Source organism: Anopheles stephensi, chromosome X (genome assembly GCF_013141755.1).
Source record: "Anopheles stephensi strain Indian chromosome X, UCI_ANSTEP_V1.0, whole genome shotgun sequence".
NCBI classification, from domain to species: Eukaryota; Metazoa; Arthropoda; class Insecta; order Diptera; family Culicidae; genus Anopheles; species Anopheles stephensi.
Genome location: NC_050201.1, coordinates 14,843,080 through 14,862,969, shown reverse-complemented (window position 1 = coordinate 14,862,969; position 19,890 = coordinate 14,843,080). Strand labels below are relative to the sequence as shown.

General features: G+C 47.2%; 2 protein-coding genes across 3 annotated transcripts; one reads left to right on the top strand and one right to left on the bottom strand.

Annotated features, from left to right (window-relative positions):
* Nucleotides 1–9,554: 9,554 nt before the first annotated feature.
* On the top strand, nucleotides 9,555–11,748 carry LOC118510233 (nudC domain-containing protein 1). 2 transcript variants are annotated; one of them, XM_036051802.1, is made up of 2 exons: nucleotides 9,555–9,691; nucleotides 9,771–11,748. In XM_036051802.1, the coding sequence occupies exon 2, from the start codon at nucleotides 9,798–9,800 to the stop codon at nucleotides 11,571–11,573; it is 1,776 nt and encodes a 591-aa protein (XP_035907695.1). In that variant the 5' UTR covers nucleotides 9,555–9,691; nucleotides 9,771–9,797; the 3' UTR covers nucleotides 11,574–11,748. The 2 variants fall into 2 exon arrangements, with proteins under 2 accessions (XP_035907695.1, XP_035907703.1); XM_036051810.1 differs by having other exon boundaries at nucleotides 9,577–9,691; nucleotides 9,781–11,748.
* Nucleotides 11,670–13,277, bottom strand: LOC118510246 (epimerase family protein SDR39U1). The gene is made up of 2 exons (XM_036051823.1): nucleotides 12,904–13,277; nucleotides 11,670–12,719 (listed from the first exon to the last, which is right to left on the bottom strand). The coding sequence occupies exons 1-2, from the start codon at nucleotides 12,920–12,922 to the stop codon at nucleotides 11,845–11,847; spliced, it is 894 nt and encodes a 297-aa protein (XP_035907716.1). The 5' UTR covers nucleotides 12,923–13,277; the 3' UTR covers nucleotides 11,670–11,844.
* Between the last annotated feature and the right edge of the window lie 6,613 nt (nucleotides 13,278–19,890).

The window sequence follows — 19,890 nt, the reverse complement described above, 5'->3', positions numbered from 1 at the left end:
TTCTCGTGGTGATCGGTTGTGAACAGCTACCAGCACTCAACAGAAGGGGCGGCTCGTTTCAACAGGACGCTCGCGTAATGCTCGGTCTATAAAGCTAATCTGCCTGTCAAGGTGTTGCCCGGTGCGGTGTTGGCGCACCGTACAAACCTCCGCACGCAGAGCGGAAACATTGTACGGAAGGGCTAGTTTTATGAGACAAGTTTATTATTAGAACTAGACACGGGTTGTCGCACCAATCGGCACCGGGGTGGGGGTGAGGTTTCGAGGTAGCGTTACCTAGGCACCGGTCTACTAAAAACCACTGGGCCCTTCCAACCAAATCGGGGACCCGAATTATTGATACGTGCTCTACAGCCTGTCGATGGTTTGATTTATTGCAGGAGAGCCTCTCGGAAGGTTTTGGTTGGTACGGTGACTCGCTTTATCGCTCGTCACTGCTGCCTCGATGAATACTGCTGGGGTGCAGCCTTCAATGAAATCGTAACAAAACGACATAATTTAAAAGCCTCATAACCTCGCCAGTGACTGGGGTCCGGTCGGCGTTTTCCTTGGGCCGCCAGCTAGGCGATATGTTTGATTAGCTACAGCCATCCCCATTTTCCCGTGTGATTTTTCTTGCTTTTCGAGCAGATATTAAGCCTTGATACGAGCGCAGTTTTCGAAAGTTTCGAGCAGTAAAAGCAACCGGTGGGATGGGACCGTTTGGACAAACAATTAGCCGTCGACGCAGCAGGGTCGCTAGAATATTGCTTTTCTTGGCATGGAAATAGCCTGGCGTGAATAGAAAGGGCTCTCGGAACGAATGGGAAGAAACTGCGCAACTTCTTCAACGTAAATCTTCAGCCGGCCTCACCGCACAAGACCGGTCAAATGCTAGCGGAGCAAATGCTTGCCTACCCGGAAGCTAGGGTCACATAACTCATCCTAACTCGAAGGGTGCACACCCGGCTCCTTATTAAACGCTATTCAATGAGGATGTTATTCCACGCCACCTTTCCTGTGTTGTTCCATTGTTGCACCCGTTTTGACGGACGGACGTATTCAACGTTTCCCTCAGCACTGGGACTGATTGTTTCCAATTTGATGTTGCTGTTCTCCTCTGTCAGCCTCGCCTCCCTTGGACTGTTGCAATTGTCCATCCAGAAGAAGGCTAGTTAACGCACCGGTACCCGGTTTGGACTCCTCACGAGGACATCTGGCTTTTGGTGCTTGATGTTTTGTGCTGTCGTTTTTTTTTGTTATTTTGTGTAAGAAACCGCAAACTTGAGCCATACAAAGCAGGACACAACCGAGAACGTGCCTTCGTGGGTAAACTAGATGTAAGGAATAAAGATGAGGATGTGGTTCCAGAAATCCTTGGAGAGAAGGATTTTTTTTTACCGGGACATAGTCTGCAGAGTCTTTTAGAACTAGAGCGAAGGATTTTTACCAGTACCTTTGTGGCCACTTGCAGAGTCTTGTAGATCGTCTTCTACAATTGTCGTCATCTTGCGTCAACTTGATGCTCCAAAACGTTATCCGTTACGAGTTGGACAAGTGCTAGGCAACTCCAAAAATTCCTTCCTTTACTTGTACGCTGCCAATCAAAACCATTATAGCGCTTTCCAATTAAGATGAGCAAACAAGTATCCAATTATACAATCGCGATAATCTAAATATAAATATGCAACGAAAATAATCTATGTCCTCTATGAAGGTAAAAGGTGGAACGTTGAAGGCAATAGCCGGAAGTGTCTCTACCTTCACACTAACATTAATTTTGCGTCACGTATTTTTAGACGCAGTAATCGGGATGGGCTCGGGACTTGTGGAAGGTGAAGTCTTTAATTAAAAAAGTTCCAAATTATTATAGCCCAGCCATTCCAGCTATCGAGACAACTCCACCTCTCTCACGTGGTAGCTGGCTAATGACTTCTATTTGCAGTTTTAGGAATACATTTCTGGAACAACGGAAAATTAAACCTTTTTAAAACATTCGTTTATTGCTAGCGGAACGAATATTGCCGATAGACGTCGGGGAGGCGTATTACGTTCCCACGGGGACTGATGAGTGTGTGTGTGTGTGTGCGTGTAGTTCAGGGATCCCAGCCGGGGACCAACACCGGAACAAACTCCCAAATTGCGTGACCAATGCATCCGACACTGATGGAAGGACCAGGATCAAGGGACTAACGAAAAATTAAGTAATTGCGGCAAAGTGCTCCAGATCCGGGACGATCCATAATTAAGTAATACCACCTCAAGCTTTCACCCTCCGGTGTTCCAGGCTAATGGTAGCAGGAATGGAAGTTGTGCAAATCGATTAAAAATGCAACAAACTACTTTTCCGTACAACAGTTCTGTATCAGAGCTCGGGTGTGAGAGCTCTTGAGCACTTGCGTTTGTAATTTGAGCCTTCGAGCGAAGAGTTGCCATGCCGAAGCAACGAGGAACAACCTGTCGCGCACCGAGTGGCTCCAGCGGCGGATCCATTTTGATCTTTTCCGCCAGGTACAGGGCGAGATACACACGATTATAATGAACCGATACATTGTCATGACGTTTGTGAGGCGAGTATAAATCCCACATAAAAGAATGACGCTTCTTGTAAAGTTGACGATAACAAGAGCGAGTGGTACGAGAACACAACCAACAACACACACTGAAAATGGATCGTATTACCGGAGGAAAAGTGTCACAAGATCACCACAAATAACAGCTCATCAATGCGACGAGTGTGAAGAGCATGCAAAGCAACGCTCAACGGTGCGGATATTGAGAACTCGAATGAGAAGGCACGTAGGCAAGAACGAAAGAAAGAAGGGCAACAAAAAAAAAAAACGATACAGCATTTTCCATACGGACGCAGATGAGTTGCAGTATCGTGGGAGCAAACAGTATCGTTACGCAGGCGAAGCAAGGTATAGAGAATGTAAAGGCACATAGGACAGAATAGGACCGGAGCACCAATCCAGGAGACCTGAAGAAAGGATCCACGCATCCAAGAAGGGACGACGTAAAAAAAACAACAAGCAGTGAAAGCAAGCTGAAGAAGGGCCGTGGACGAAATGACAACCTTAAAAAAAAAACCTTAACTCAAGATGAGTATGCGTCGATCGTGAGAGAACGCACCGAAAACATTGAAGCATCCAGACAACTCCGGGACTCAACGCCCAAAGAAAACTAGAACCAACCACCGGCTTCCGTACGATGGTCGATGATGTCCTAGTGGGAGGGGGGTGGAGGTATGGAAAGAGCATGCATGACAGAAATCCCAGATGTTCCTGTTGCGCACCAAGGTTTCATGCAAAAAAGCGAAAACCTGAAGTGAAGAAGAAGCCATCAACAACAAAAAAAGGTTTGAATGATCTCTGTCTGCACGGTGTGAGACATGACGGGATAATGAGCTCTTGAGAAAGATGTGTACCTCTTTCCAGACTTACAGATCAGATTTATTGTTCAATTTTGTCGAATGCTCCGGGAGGCCGAGACTTGCAGGGAAGACCCACTTTTGGCAAATTCTAAGCTCCAGATATTGGGAGGATTTTTTTCTTCTTATCATTATCTGCACTTCAGCTCTCCAAAGACCTGTTCCGACTAACTAAGCCAACAATAAGCACCACCGCAGATGAGTAAATATAGAGCCGAAGCTGAACGATGCTGGATGAAGGTGCATTAGAAAGATGGTCTCTTGCTCTCTTTCTCTCTCTCTCTCTCTCTCTCTCTCTCTCTCTTTCGGTTCACTTCACACATTTCAAGGCCTGTTGGAAGCTCTATTGCGGTTTGCCTAGCATATCGCTGTATAGAGCACCATTTTTCCCCTTTTTTTCAAGTGCACGCCACTTAAGATCCTTAAACTCTGTGTTCGGTGTGGCGGCCAACAAACGAACAGTAATTAACAGTAGTGTGTAAATATTGGAGCCGAGCAAACAACTGCCCTAGGAGTGTGTGTGTGTGTGCGTGTTTTTTTTTACTCACTATACACCCATCCCGAAGGGAGCAGCATCCTTGCATGCTTCACCTTGGGTGGTGATGTACCACGTGTGCCCCGGTATCAACGCAACACCGTGAGCGTAACAGGCGCTCGTTAGGACGCTTCCGGAGTTTGTTTCCGAAGTTGTGTGCCTCCGGGCGCCCTCCTTTTTTAGCTCTCGGCGGGTTTATGGACGAGAAAAGAATTTTAGAAAACGAAAAAAAGGAAAGACACTCCAGCCAGTTCGCAGAGTTCTTGCCTACCCTGATCTCTGCCGTCCGTGCTCGGCTGACGGTTGAATTGTAGAAGTGTGTTGCTTCCAGTCAGTTAGCGTACCTGTGAGTTGGTGGTGGAATTGGTTCGAAAAAGAAACCCTCGGGATATGTCTGGGCGTTGTTTTGTGCTGTACGGTGCGGTACGGTTCTGAGAGATCGGGTAGCATCCGTGGTAGCATTTGACGGTAGAGTTTAAGACGGAAAAGAAAAAAGGACCGTAAAAGATGCCCGTCCGATATGATACGAGCAAAGGTATACCGGGTGTGGGGGCATAGAATGGAAACAAATATTGCAAATATTGGAAGGGATCGTGATCGGAACGCTAGACTACCTGAGCATTAGCACGTTTAAGATACAGTTCGCAAGGTGTGTTTATGGGATAGCCTGACGTGAAAGGATGGGTTATTCTCTGCAGAGTGATAGCACCTATTTTCATTTACATTTGATTAAAATTGATCGACAGTATTGAAGAAGTCATCCAAGGCCCTCGCGTTTCGTGAGCTTTCCGCTTTCACTTGAAGTACATACACATACAGTGTTGGACTTTGGAGTAGGACCACCATACAACTCGACTTAGTTATACATCACTTTGCTGTCAGAACTCTCTGTTTAACTCCAATATCGGCGAAAGCTATTCTTGACAGTCTATTGGTAGTCTACTAATCCACCAGTACAGCGATATTAGAGCCCCACACTCGTATGACCACCACTGTACGAATCACACCAAACGTATCTCACACCATCTTGCACCCTTGGGGTGCACTTTCTATTTCTTGTGCGTCTCTTGTGGCGTAGAAATGGGATGTTAATGAACCATAACAAACTGCTAACTCTTTTATGGGACATTTTATGAGATATTTCTATTATTACCTTTGTGTTCTTCGCGAAGGAAAGACGCTACGATGGGAGAACTATATGTTGCTATGGGAGACAACCCTGAAGAAGATACTGTTGCTGTTAAAATCCAAAACTCCAGGAAATGTTCTCTTCTACTTTAGCAGTACGACTTCGCCAAGAGGTATCGGTCTACCAATTCTGGTCTCAAACCAAGCTCTAAAAGATCACACAGCTTTTTTTTTTTTTAGCGTCAATGTGGGTCTCGCGAAATGGGAGAATCTTTCACGACTTCTGGTAGGACAATTTTTCTGCAACTATCTTCATGTTGATAGACCCGGAGTTTACCTAGACAACCGTCATAAAAATAAAAACACCAAGAGCTGCTAATTCTAACAGCATCCTGATGGTTGATTGGTGAGCAGAACAGGTTTCCTACGGTCACCACTCGTAACCACTGTTTTCAGACCTTCCATTACATCCTAACCAGCTTGCGCACCATCCCAATCAATGCGTTGATTGTTTTGAGGGAGATGATCGAAGTGGAGATCCCATAAAACAACCACCCCGAATTCAATACTAATTAAACGTTGCATGCTGTTCCGTACATTTTATTGATGGGCGGGTAATTGACACGATTCAGATTGCCCATTGATAGCCCATTAAATCTTGGTGGCAGGGTGGGAGAAAGAGGTGTATAGATCCCAATCAGCTCGCGCGTTCGCACGAAGATCGAAGGCATCGAATCGGATGAATCGAAGGATTTTTGCGTTTTTTCTTTTGCTGCCACTCGCAAAGCGCTGCAGTACTGTTTCGTGCAGGGCTCGATCTATCCGCAACAGGAAAAAAAAACATGGTCAATCTTTACAGTGACCACGGTTGAAGAATCAAACGTGGTTGAGACAAAAATTTATTCCCTCACAACTGAACCGCAACCGCCGGTTTAGCATTTCAATTAGGCGGTTAATTAATTGGCCGATAGTTAATTAGCTCTAGGGATTCGTCGTCGTCGTGTTGTCTAGGTGTACTGCGAATAAGTTTATCCGAATCTCGCATAAACTTAATCTCCGTCTTTTCGGTTGGTAAGCAAAACATTTTTCATATTCAATTAATCGCAAACCACCCCCCACCCCCCCCCCACCCCCCACAAACAAACAAGCTTTCGGTAGCGTCCACTTCGGATGGGTGTATAATGTTGGTGATGACACATCCGGTCGTAAGTTAACCGTGGACACCATGTTTACTAACGGCCCTAACATTGATTAGCGCGTTTAGCAAGCCCTGCGACGGCATTATGAAGCTCGGTGGTCAATTAAGCCCCGAAGCCCACCCTTAAATTATGCAATTAATGTGTAGAAACAGTACGCAACTGCTTAACGGCGCTGAACTAATTGATTGTCAATTAGGTTCGATTAAGTGACCGCGCAACAGGCAACAGCAGATTAATATTGTTTGTATTGTGTGTGTGTGCCTAACCAACCAGCTTATGTTTGTACCTTTTTGTCTGTTTTTACCTTGCGATAAATACAGTTTCACCTGGTCCTGGTTAATTGTACAGTAGCGTTCTGACATCATGTTCCTGTTGATTCTGAGCGATTTAATCCTCACCGGATTAGAGATCGAAGGTATCACAGCGCTTCAGAGGTGGAACCTGGGAAACCGAGTCGAGTCAGACGTTCCGTTTCCGGGATATCCCCGGATCCTTTCTGTTGGGCATATCCTCGTCACGAATGGTACATCAATCTGTGGTTAGCAACAACAAGGTCCGCTCGTTAGTTGGGCGAACGGTAACGGAGGTAAATCTGGGCTGTTATTTTCGGTGTTCTCTTTCTCTTCCCGTTCCCAAAAAAAAAAGGGACCGATTACCAAACAAATCGTGTGACAGCAGTAAACAGACGTTTGGAAACACTTGGAAATCAATCGTCTGCAATCAAATCAGAGCAAACTGAAGGTGCCACGGCAGCTGGCAAGAACATTCTCCCTTCCCGTGGACGAATCTTTGGCAGCTGTAGCTGTCGAAAAGAAAGCGCAATCGATCCAACGCCTAACTCCGATGCACTCGCCAAGTCATTCTTCCCGGTCGCATATAATGACTCACACCGCATGGCTGGTTGAGGACGTTGATGACTGTTCCTTCCCTTTGATAAGAAGGTCCGGAAGTACTGGCCACCCAAAACATTCGTCCGGTGTGCGTCCAACGCACACCTTACACGGATGCAACGGCAAAACCTGGATAACTTGCCCGGAGATAGGGAGTGTGGTGGCGGACGCGGCGACGACCAAACTGTTTAAACGCGTTCCTGTTTCCGCTTGCCCAGCTGCGGAGAACGGGGCGAAGAACATGGCCGATGTCGATCATAACCCCTTGTGCGCCGGGGTTAATCGCGATCGAAGATGATTCCAGCACTGGCTGCCCCTTGCGGGAAGTTCAATATTTGTCCCCTTTTGCGCTCGTTCGGTCACATTTCCGGGGTTTCGACCTGACTCGACTGCCGGCCACCGGAATGGTGGGGGGGGGGGGGGAAGACCTGAGGAACCAATAGCGGGAACAAAACCTCATCGCAACCGATATGTTTAATAGTGACGCGCGCGTTATGGCGCTTTTCGGTACGGTTTAAAATTTGTGTGTGGGAATGTCTCTGCCCATAATAGGGCTTATTGTTAAGGGCGCCTAGGCCCGGGGTGTACGATATCGTAGACGGACCGTAATCAAACGACATCTATTAAGACACACACATACACACAAAACGTTTCTGACGTTAAAGGTGATTGGAAAGAGGGTTTTTTTTTCTGTGTGTGCCGTGTGTTAGTGTGAAGCACACACCAGAAAAAAAACGACCGAGTCGTAAGGTTTATGAGGGATTGTTTGCGATGCAGATTTGAGTGGGGCGGGAGTAACGATTTTCTTGGTGGCGTTCTTGGTGCGATTTAGAGTTGGCTATTTAGTTTGTGGAGCTTGCTTGTGGTTGATTGCTTATTGTTGTAGTAATTATGTAGTTGGTGGACCGAAGATAAATTAACAAAAATTGCTTAAGAAGAGGGAGTCTACCATTGTCTTGTTTAGCTAGGTTTTGCTAATACGCTTCAAACTGTCTTATGTTGGCTGAGCAATTATTAGGTTCAAGTCGAAGGGAATAAGTCCCTATTGGTAATTAGAATTGTAATGGGTAACACATAACAATACAAGAGACTGAGAGATTGAGTGATCCACTAGAAACTCAGCGGTTTAACTCGACAAGACTGGATATCGGAATCCCATCTGACCAGGACTGGCTATCTGGATACAAAGTATGAAGAAGTCTAGTAATGGCACACTATATATGGTGGACATAAGACCTAATAGGATGTCTGCTACGTCAACAAAAAGCGAGATAAAAGCGACTGATGAGAAGTCTCTGTAAACCATAGATTATTCTGATTGGTTCAGTCAAAGCGGCAACCTTACGCAATCTTGATCGTTCTAGTACAGTGATGTCCAATTTATATTACTCTCGAACGCGACTTAAAAAAATTTTCATCCGGTTTAGACGGAGTTCATGTCTCACAGGCTCAGTATGTGGGAGACCTATGTGAGTAAAGGAGTTTCCTCGGGTTGTAGAAGAGCCCGTCCTCCTCAAGGACGAAGTATCATTCTCCTTCTCAAAAGGGATAATGATTGATCGCCTAGACTTTGCGTTTGGTGGCTTGTGGTTTGAGAGGATTAACTCTGGTGCGTGCATCGAGTTGAATCTAGTTGATAACTTGTACATTGTGTGCTTTCAGAGCATCAGTAGTTTGTGACTATTTTTTTTCATAGCGACCTAGTATGTAACATAATCTTGATCACTAAATCTTGGTGATCATCGTCAGTCAACCTGGACATGCCTAATCTACCAGGTGAGTCATCGCTTGTTGGTGAGTCAACCCCGAAATACATACTGAACAGTGACTTTCTGGGGATACCTAGCGACAGGATTAAATTCGTGTGGTTTTATCTTGCCCTAAATTCCAAAACTTTTTCATTGGCAGTACAAACATCTGAAAGTTCCGGTAGCTGGATAGTCTCATCTAGAGCCTTACTGTTCTCTACCCATATTTAAAAGCTTACGGCTTCTGTTAGACTCGCGATGTAGTTCAAAGATTACGCTACAGTAATCTGCCTTCACTCGTAAGCCACATCCGGCTTGCGGACCGTATGTTTGACACCTCTGCTCAAGCGTTTATACACACCCGTGGAGGAAACATCGGATAAAAACTGTTTAATCCAAGACACGCACCCGAATTCACCTCGGGTGGTGAAAAGCTCACATGCCGTCGGAATGGTTGTGGTGAATAAAACCAGATTCGGTGAAACAGTTTGTTTGCATTCCTACAAGCAAAACCCGCAAACGCCAATATCTAATTCCCGTTTTCGTTTCTGTATATAATGTTTCAACTTAAAAATTCTTTACCTTTCGTTACCGTCAGTTAAAATTTTCAGACTGTAATTGCTGTACGTAGCAATTGTAGCCACGAGCGAACAACACAAGGAATGTGAACTGTGTTGCAAGCCGAGCTGTCAAACTGCACGGCCTTTCAAAACATTCAACTGTCAAACTGTTCCACCTCGAAATCCGCATCGGTGTCAGCATTCCAACGAACGTAAACTATTGTGAGTATAATTAATATATTCATTAAGGAACATATGTTTAAGTACAATACCTAACAGAGCTGCCTTTTGTTTACGTCAGCAACATCCAGCACGATTGCATGAAAGGATGCCACACATTGAGCTAGCACCGGACCGGAAGCTGCTAAAAACGAACTTCGATGGGTACATACTGTCGCTCGAGCCGGTACCGGTGCTGACGACGGATTTTTCCACCACAAACCATCCGCACCGTGTGAAGCCGAACGAGCAGCAATATTCCTACTACCATGCGCGGCTCTTCGGCATGCAGAACCATCTGGTGCGGGACCCGTGGGCAACCGGGCAGTGTTACTACATCGACGCAACCGGCATGGTACAGCGCGTCTGTTACGATCACACACTCGGGCGTATCCGTCCACCGGCGCCAGTGTTTAAACTACCACTAGCACCGGCCGATCTAGCGCCGGATGATGACGCAACCGGCACCTACCGGTACAACTGTTCGCTCGTGTTTCCCTCTGAGCAGCTGTGTCTACTGTCGGATGGGTACGGTACCGTGCGGGTGCTCGATACCGGCGACAGAAGCACGGGCCGTGAATGGAAGCTACAAAGCGCGATCCGACCGGTGGAATGTAATCTCGCGGAAGGTATGCTACCCGGTGGGAGTGTGCTGCTGGATGGGCGATTTCTTGTGCAGGAAGGGAAGCGTTTGTTGCACTTTGTGCTGCTACAGATTGAACACCATGCGATGGAAAAATCGAAATCTTTGCTACACTGGATCACACTGGAACAGTCGACACCTCCGAGCTGGACGCTAACCGTGTCACGAACGCTACATAGCGCTGGCTACCCGAGGTACTGTGTGCTGGATTACCATGCGACGGCTGTGCTGGTGGCGTGTGATGAACCGTTTCGATTCCTGCACGATTCCGAGCATCCGGTCGTTGTGCCAGAACAGAAGCCGCCCAGCGCAGATACACAGGAACATCCGGCCTGGGAACAGTATCCCTTCCGGTGGACGCAAACGGCCGACGAGATAAGTGTAACGTTCGAAAAGCAGCCCAACGTACAGTACCGGGTGGTGACCGAACCATCCTCCCCGGGGGGTGAGACCTGTTTGAAGGTGTTTGCCAACGATCTGCTCGTGATCGACGGGACGCAACTGTTCGCCGCGATTGACCACGAACAGACGGTATGGGCTATGGATCGGAAAACGCTTGAAATCTCACTCCAAAAGCAGACTGCTGGTGTGATGTGGCCGTTCCTGCTGCCCGGTGGTCCGGATGATACGGCTGGTGCACCGGCGGACTCGGATAACCTACCGTCCGATTTACCGCCCGCTACGAACCTAAGCGCACCACTCGAACCGTGCGACTTTGAAGGCGATCGGGACACGTATTACACGCTGGAACGGCTTTCCTGCACCGACCACACGGTTACGCACACAGTTCCACTTGGCAGTGGTCCACCACTGTTTGCAGTAACGGTACGTGCCGGTTTGCCAGCAACATTCGCTTTAAGGCACGATGTCGATGCGTGTCTGTGGCAACTACAGCCCACACCGTACGGGTCGGAAGACTGTCGATTTCAGCACGAAGGTACACTGCACGCGTTCGGGTACGTTCAGGCATCGAAACAACAGCAGAAATATCTTGCTTGCCCACCCGGGATGGAGTATGCAGTGATCTGCGAGTCACACCGTGGGATTTACATCTACAAAGCGAGCTATGGGGCCGGTGGGGCCGGCTTGCGCAACCGAACCGGGCCACAGGTTGCGATCGGCCAGTATCAGTTCGTGAGTTTGAAGGATTCGGGCGAGGTGCTGGGGATAAGTTGCGAGGATGAGATGGTGCTTTTGCTAACCGAGAAGGCTATTCTTATGCTACAGATTACCAACGGATAATCGCTTCTTACAATGATGGAAGGTTTCTTTTTTAGTATCGAACCTGTTTTTTCGTTATTCTTATGCAACTTTAGTAAAGAGAAAGAACTGCGAAGCTAACGGGTATCAGGATTCCGTTTATTACACACCATCGCATAGCAAGGGCGTTAATAAACTTTCGCGGCAATTAAAAAAATCTGGTTGGTTGTTGGGGATGCATTTGATAAATAGAAGGAAACCCGGAACGGATGAAGTGAACATGATTAAACTAAAACCAATCGCGCGCGAGCATTTAGAACAGGTGAGCCACTTCCTTGCAGGCGGACTGTAGATCCGGGTACCGGTACTGGAACCCATACTCGAGCACTCGCTGTGGCACCACCTTCGCACCGTTCGTCAACAGTACCGCACGCTCCTCCGCGAAGATGAGATTCAGCGCGAACAGGGGCATCGGGAAGAAGGCGGGTCGTACCAGGGCGGAAGCGAACGCTTTCGTAAAGTCCGCATTGGTGGACAGTTCCGGTGCGACACCGTTCAGCACACCGTTCACTTCCGGCCGTTCGATAGCGAACCGTATCAAACCGCACAGATCCTCCACATGTATCCAGGGCAGATCATGGCGCCCATCACCGACCGGACCACCGAGTCCGAACCAGAACGGTAGTATGAGTGACTGAATCATGCCACCTTCACGCCCGAGCACAACACCGCTCCGTACACGCACCAACCGGCAGATGGAATTGTCCGAAAGCGACGCCGCCCGTTCCCATTCGATGCAAAGCCGGGACATAAAATCGTAATCGGACACCTTCGACAGTTCCGTGTGCTTTTGGCTGCCCGGTGCATAGTGGCTTACGCCGCTAATGTTGACAAAAACGCTCGGCTTAACCGTGGCCCGCTCGATCGCCCGAGCGCAGGCGGCTGTCGTGTTGATGCGCGAGTTCCACACGTTTTGCTTGAAGCCGGGTGTCCAGCGGCGCGTCGGATCGAGCACATTCTGGCCGGCCAGGTTGACGACGGCCGTCGTCCCGTTCGGTAGGCCGTCCTTTTCCAGCTCGTGCCAGCTGATGTGTTTGGGACCGGGCATGCGCGAGATTGTGGTCACTTCATAACCTTCGGCTAGCAGCGTTTTTACCAACCGGCGACCGATGAATCCGGTTCCGCCACCTGCAATGGGACATGGGACCGTGATGATCGTGAAGGAAATGGTAGATTACGCAACGCGATCTTACACCAGTCGGTGCAAGAGGTGGTTGCGTTCGTCTACATCGGTCTTCCGTCTGTTCCGTGCTCATCCGGTGCAAGCGAGCATTTTACCGCGACCAAGCGTCTACTTCCATCGCATACTCACCAATAACTACGTGTGACATAACTGTGCCGGAAGACGATCTGCGTTCCCGTACAACAAAAAATTATCCTCAACGACGATTATGCTTCCTTGCGAAATAAACCTTCTGCCCGAGTTACACCGATTCCAAGCTACCAGTTCACACGTCTGTTAGCGATCAGCTACGTCTGGCCCCGATGTAAGCTCCGATTTTTCGTTTGTTTTCGATTTTACTTGTTTTTGTTTTGTGCAATTTTCGTCTCCCTCTTCCTTACAGCTGCCTCCGCCTTGTGGGAAAACTCTAGCAGAGTATGTATGTTCTTAATATGTATTTTTATACAACCACCGACTACTCGGTACGGCGGGCGTAATTGCCGGGAGGAAAATAAACAATAAACCCCATCATCTGTTACATCTGACAGTTGTAACGCCCGGATAACGTACGTTACGCACCGGCACAGTGGTCGGCGTGGTTGAAATGTATGCAAAAGTAACGCTTTCATACGTTAAAAAATTGGGTTTCTACCTTGCGCCAAACTTTATGCAATCCGATTCACACGCAATTACGGCAAACGGATGGTGATAGGATAGCTGTACCAATAATGGAGTTTTCCACCAAAAAAACAACAATTGCGGCGAAATTGCTGAACAAAAATGCACAAGCACCGGTTTGAAACACAATTTGCGTACATTTTTATTTTATTTTTTTGGAAATTTTACGCTTCATACAAAAGTTATAGCCATTTTCCTTCATTGTATCCTTGGAATCGTTTACACCCACGAAAACGATCGTCAACATAATGCTGGATGTCTGGTTTTTATAGGAATTTATGATAGCAAATATACTCGCGCTGTCGTCCGCTAATGCATTCTCCCGATCGTTCTGGTTGACGCATCTGCGCTATCAATCCATCTCAAATCCTGCAACGCCTGCCACGGACTACCACGCCTCCTTCGTCAATATAGACGGCCTAAAAGGAATTTACGGGCTGGGTCGTCCGGTGCCGTTCTCATGACATGATCAGCTCTTCGGAACCTGGCGAGCCTAATTCGCTGCGTGATGGTGAGATCTCTGTACAGCTCGTAGAGCTCACCATTCCACTCATACATGGGGCCAAAAATCCTTCGGAGCGTCTTGATGTGACTTCTTCTTCTTCCTTGGCACTACAACCTCGAGAGATCTCGGCCTGCCATTTATGGCTTTCTGTGACTTAATTTTACCCGCAGTAAAGTAGTCAGCCTGACGTACGGGGAGGCAGTCTTAGATGGGATTTGAACCTCGACCCTGCCGTGTGAAGACCGGCCCCGCTGTCGCTTCGGCCACCCGTCCGCCCCGATGTGCCACCGGACGCGCTTGATGTGACTACTGGGACTATAAATAGACCATAGGACTCCGAGGACTATAGTAAGACCGATTGGTAGCCAGCACCGTTGCTCGTAACTCAACTGCTATGATGTTATCGCTCCTGAATTTTGACCCCAAGATTGTTGGACGACGTCAAAGGCACGTACCCCTATCTGTATGTTTTTGCCTCAATACTCTCCATCCCGAGGATTAGTTCCGCGCGCTCGATCCTCATGTCTATGTCATCAGCGTATGCCAGGATCTGGATCAACATGAAGATGGTTCCCGAAGCATCTACCTCCGAGTCATGGATCTCTAGCGCCAGCTTGAAAAGAAGACAGACAAGGCCATCTCCCTGGCGCAGGCCCTGAGGCCCTAGCAAAGGACCCTAAGAGATATTTATCCACCATCGCCTGATAATAAGTGCCTAAAAGAGCTCTTCCGTATAGTTTTACTAAACTGTCATATGCGAGTTAAATGCCTGTGTGTGTGTGTGTATCGCATACTTGTGTGTATCAAAATCCAGCTGGATAGCTAACTTGCGGTCGCAGCACTGTACCTAGCCAGCTACGAGGATACTGAGTCAGGGAAAGCCTGATCTGCCATTTAACTCCTCGAGGTTGTAGAGCAAAATAGGAAACAAAATATCCGTTTTCAGAATTTTCTTTATTCTCAAAACGTGTTAGTTTTTCTTTAGATAGTTTTTAGATAGTTTTTCGTTAGTATTTCTTAGCCAAAGTGTAGTGTCGTGTCGTGTCGCTCACCGAGGGCGAAGATCTCGAAGAGAGCGAAGTGTTACTTTATGATGGAAAAGACCCCCGGCAATAGCCGAATTTCATAAAAAGAACTTTCCCTCTCTCTCTCCTCCTCCTCCTCCTCCTCCTCCTCCTCCTCCTCCTCATCTCTCTCTTTCTCTCTAACCTGTCTTCCACTTATTCTCTCTTCTCTGTCTCGCCCAAGTGGAGAAAGTCGAGCGCAAAGCTTTCACTTCATTGCGGTGAAGCCTCGCGGTAACTCTCGAGCTCACTACCCAACATATGAGTTAGTATTACATTCGAATTTGTTTAATTCAACCTCACTTATCCTCTTTTTATGAATACTGTGTTTTTTTTTCATAAATATAAACCATCCTTTCCAATGTGATTAAACCGTTCAAGGTTCCAAGCTACTCGTTCGAGAATGTTTTGTCTAACCTTTTAAAAGTTAGTTTGTTCCGCATTGCTGTTTACTAATAAATCTTTTTGAAAAAAGCGGATTCGATACAGACTTTTTTAAAACTATTTAAATTTAGCTATTTCGAAATGTTGAACGAAAATAAATATTTCTTCTCTGCCTTGTAAGAGTCCTGATCCGAATGTGTTAAGAATATTCGGCGTTCGGTATATCCAAGAGTCTCCCCTCCAGTACGACAGCAGCAGTATCCATCCATCTTGAAAGTTGTCCAGCCAAAGTCATCTCCCAATGCACGCTGCTTCAAAAGAAAAGTAAAATGCTGTTCAATTGCGCCTTTCAAATGCGCGATGCGCAATTGCAACCCGCTTACCTTCTCTTCCAGCGTTAGTATGTCCGCCGTCTGAGTCACACACATCCGTTGCCTGGCTTTTGCAAAAACTTTGGGTCTCACCTCACAGACCTTGTTCGGTTTGCAGGCGTGTGTAGTAGAGAACGTCTCGCGCCGCCATAGTCAGCAGCGAACGCGTCGATCGCACAATCTGCCGTAAATTGTCGTTCGACTGTGAAAAGTTTGCAATGTATGTCAAAAGCAACGATCCGGCGTAAAAGTAATACTGCCGTCGATGCGCCGGTATCGCTGAATCCACCACCATGAAGTACATATATCGCAGAATACAATAGATATCGTTGATCATGTCGGCCTGCCCTTCAGCGGACATCGTTCGATTGATGTTGACCGTTCGCGCGCACTGATGTACTTCTATGCTCCCGGCAGGCAATATCAGGAAGGACGCTAGGTTCGGCAAGTATCACGCACGTTTCTAGGCTGAGTTCTTTTGGACCACAAGTGTTTAAACCGAATGGCCCTTATTCTAATGCACTGTAGCACCCAACAAAAAAGCACCTCTGAAGAACAACGCACAACTTACACACGAGTCGCGATGGAATGTGTTTGCCGTCTGACGCCTAATCGAAGCCGAGCTAAGCCTGCATGCTTATGCTAGCGAACGGGACTGCACTACCACTAGCAAAAATGCGTCGCGCGCATCTGACTGTTTGCAAGAGTGTGATAGCGTCAAGGGTGAATTTTCCCATTGGCGAGAACAGGACACCCGATGCCAGTAGCCAACAGTCATGGTTTTACGACGAATGTTAATGGGTGAGCAAGTCGACACCCTTCCTCCCCACTGCTTCTGCTCCTCTTCGCTTGACACTACAACCTCGACACGAAACGGATTTATTGCGATTTTTGCCTTTCGCTGACATGATTTTTGCCCGCAGCTGGATGGAGTCTGACTGAAGGAGGAAGTCCGGTGCTCTCATGGGGGAGACGCTTTCTCGACGGAATTTTTTTTCGAGATTGTTTGTTGTTTTGAAAGTTTTGATTGCATCCTGAAGATTTCTTTTCCTTTAACGGTTTGCCAACTGTTTTTGGGAATTTCGAGGAACGAATTCATAAATACATAGCAATCGGTTAAAAAAGTCTCAGAAACAAACCCAAAATATGTGGGGCACTATCAAAAAGCCTCAGGGAGCGGTCCGGTGACTGAGGCGACAGTGAAGCCCGCCTTCGCACGGCAGGACCGGGGCTCAAATCCCATCCAGGGATCGCTTGCCGCCCGTGCGCCCGGACTGACTATTTAGTAACGGCCAGTAAAAACCAAGCCACAGATAGCCAGAAACTGGCTGGCCGAGACCTATCGAGGGTTTAAAGCACAGTCAAGACACCTCGAGCAGAACCCAAAAATACTGGAAAAATATCTGAAGCGCTGTCAAGAAAAAACCTCATGGCAAAGCAAAACATATTTCTTGGAATCTCTTAAAACCCCCTTGGAAAGTAACTTCAAATTTGTGGGAAAATTGACGAAAAATCTATGTACAGCGTCAAGGGGCTTCCAGATATTTCTGGTGGTTGAAACACTTAGAGGGTGAAACCTCAGAAGACGCGCCGGCGGTCCAGTAACTGCGGCGACAGCGGCGCCAGTCTTCACACGGCAGAACCGAGGTTCAAATTCCATTCAGACCGCCTCCTCGTACGCCTCGCCTCCCTCACAGCTGCTGGTTAAATCAAGTCACAGGAAGACAGATATATGGAGCGCCCCGAGACCTATCGAGGTTTTGTAGTGCCAAGTTCAGAAAATAACTTCGTGAAAAATCCATAAAATTTGGGAAAATTGTCAAAAACTCCAATGTGGGACAGTGTGAAAAAAAACCTCAGAAAGAAATCATATATTATATTTTGGGACCCTATCAAAAAAAAAATCACTACCAAACCCAAAATTTTTCAAGACACTATCAAAATACTTCGGGACAAATCTATCCCAAAATTTGAGCAACCGTCAAAAAAATCCTCATGCTACCTGTTGCACTAAGTTAACGCTGACAAACATTCAAACCATATCGGCATCAGAACGCGAACATTTGTCGCGCCAAGGGTTCTCGCCGCTCGAAGTGCAACGCTGGAAAGAACACCGGCGAAAGGCGGTTTGTACTTTTCCACTGGGAACACTTGCGATTTTTCAACTACATTGCAACACTTGCGTTTTTGAGTATAAGCGACTTATAAAACCGTGCGCAACCGAACCGCATTGACAGTCCGTGCTCGACTAGTGGCGAAAGCAGTAGCAATTCTTTGAGCTCCGCAAAACACTCCAACATCAGCAACAACAACTAGCAGAAGAAGATTAACAGCAATCAGAGTTCTTAGGCGCATTTTCTGCACAGTTGAAGATCAACAACAATCAGTGTTTTTGGGCGCGTTATCTGTTGAAGATCACCATGGAGGGACAAATGTGCGCTATATTGCGGGGCGGTATCGACTGGTTGGCAGGTGTGGTGCGCTGCGAGCTGGACCATTCGGCTATACCGGCAACGCGACGTGCGCGCTACGATTATCTCCTAAACTTGCTGTACGGTATGTCCACCTGGGAGAGCAATGCGCCGGGCGATTTTGTCAATCTGATTGCCGTTCTGCACATGTTGCTGTACGTCGTCCAGAAAGACATCGAGTTTGTTGGCCGGTCCGCTGGTGCGCAACATCGCTAGTAGCTGACTACTCCAATCATCCTGGTGCTGGTGCGGATCTCCGGATCGGTAGGTACAGTCAGAGTTATTGGAAAACCATTTAAAACTTAAGATTGCCAACTTTTTTATACCTAACACCATTGTGAAAATGTTCACGAAAGGGGGTGGTTGTGATATATTTTGAGGATTGAAGTGAGACTGTGTGCACTCGTATCGCTGGTCGGTTTGCAACTGTGTATTCGTTTGTCCATAATGATTTACATGTAATTCGAGTAGTTCGTGTAAGTGTATAACAGTCGAGTAGTCCTAATCTTAATCCTTAATTGTCTACTGTTTAATTCGTGAAATTTAAATGCATGCTCGAAAATTGTAATATTAAATCCTGTAGTTCAAATGCAGGCAAGATTATATAATTATTCTAATTCCCACATTCCCGGCCACCAAAGAAGGAACTTCTTTAAATTTCATGCAAATGTGAATTCAAAACTAATCGTGTACTCCTGACGCAATGCTTATCTCCTATCTGCCTGTTATCATGTGTGTGTGTGTATATGTGGGTGCGTGTGGGCGTGTGTTTGTTTATCTTGATCCGTGATTGACACTTGTGAATGTAAACAATGTAGCGTGGTTTACAAGTGCGCATTAATCAGTGCATGTGGTTTCCGTGGTTTCAAGATGACTTAGCGGGTCTGGATTTGGTAGAACAGCTAGACGATTAGCTGCGCGGACGATATGCTTCCCTGAAGCAGTGCGCAGTGTAACAACGCGAACTACCCCGTCCTTTCCTGGATGTACTGCAACGATGCGCCCCATGGGCCAAGAGGTAGGATGAACATTGTCTTCCTTAATAATCACCAATTGATTTTGTTGTAGGACGGCTGCTTTACCGGAACAATATTTGGCCCGGGCTTGTAATTGTTGCAGATACTCCGGATACCATCGGGCCCAAATCGATTGGAGATGTTTTTGTACCAATTGGTATTCCTTCAGGTGATTGCTCGGCGTATTGGTGTAATCGATGTCTGGTACCGCTTGCATATTGCCACCGACAAGGAAGTGACCCGGTGTCAGTGGTTCTAAATCACACGGCTCATCGGATAAAGGTGTTATTGGCCGTGAATTTAAACATTGCTCTACCTGGGCAAGCAAGGTAAGCATGTTCTCCTGCGTGATGCTTGTAGTGCCGATGGTTCTAATGATGTGTTTTTTAGCTGCTTTCACCGCTGCCTCCCATAAACCTCCAAAATGCGGCGCTCTCGGTGGGATGAATTTCCACTTCATCTGATTCGTCGCGCACCAATCAAATATTGCAGCTCGATCGTGTTCGTCGCATTTAAGCATCTTGTAGATGCGATTCAGCTCGTGCGCGGCTCCCTTGAATGTGGTTGCATTGTCGGAGTGAAGTTCCCTGATTTGACCGCGGCGTGCAACCAAACGACGAAGTGCATTTATGAATGCTGTTGAGGTTA

What these genes read in the sequence shown, in the direction of transcription:
- LOC118510233 (XM_036051802.1), top strand. Translation starts at nt 9,798, where the DNA reads ATGCCACACATTGAGCTAGCACCGGACCGGAAGCTGCTAAAAACGAAC.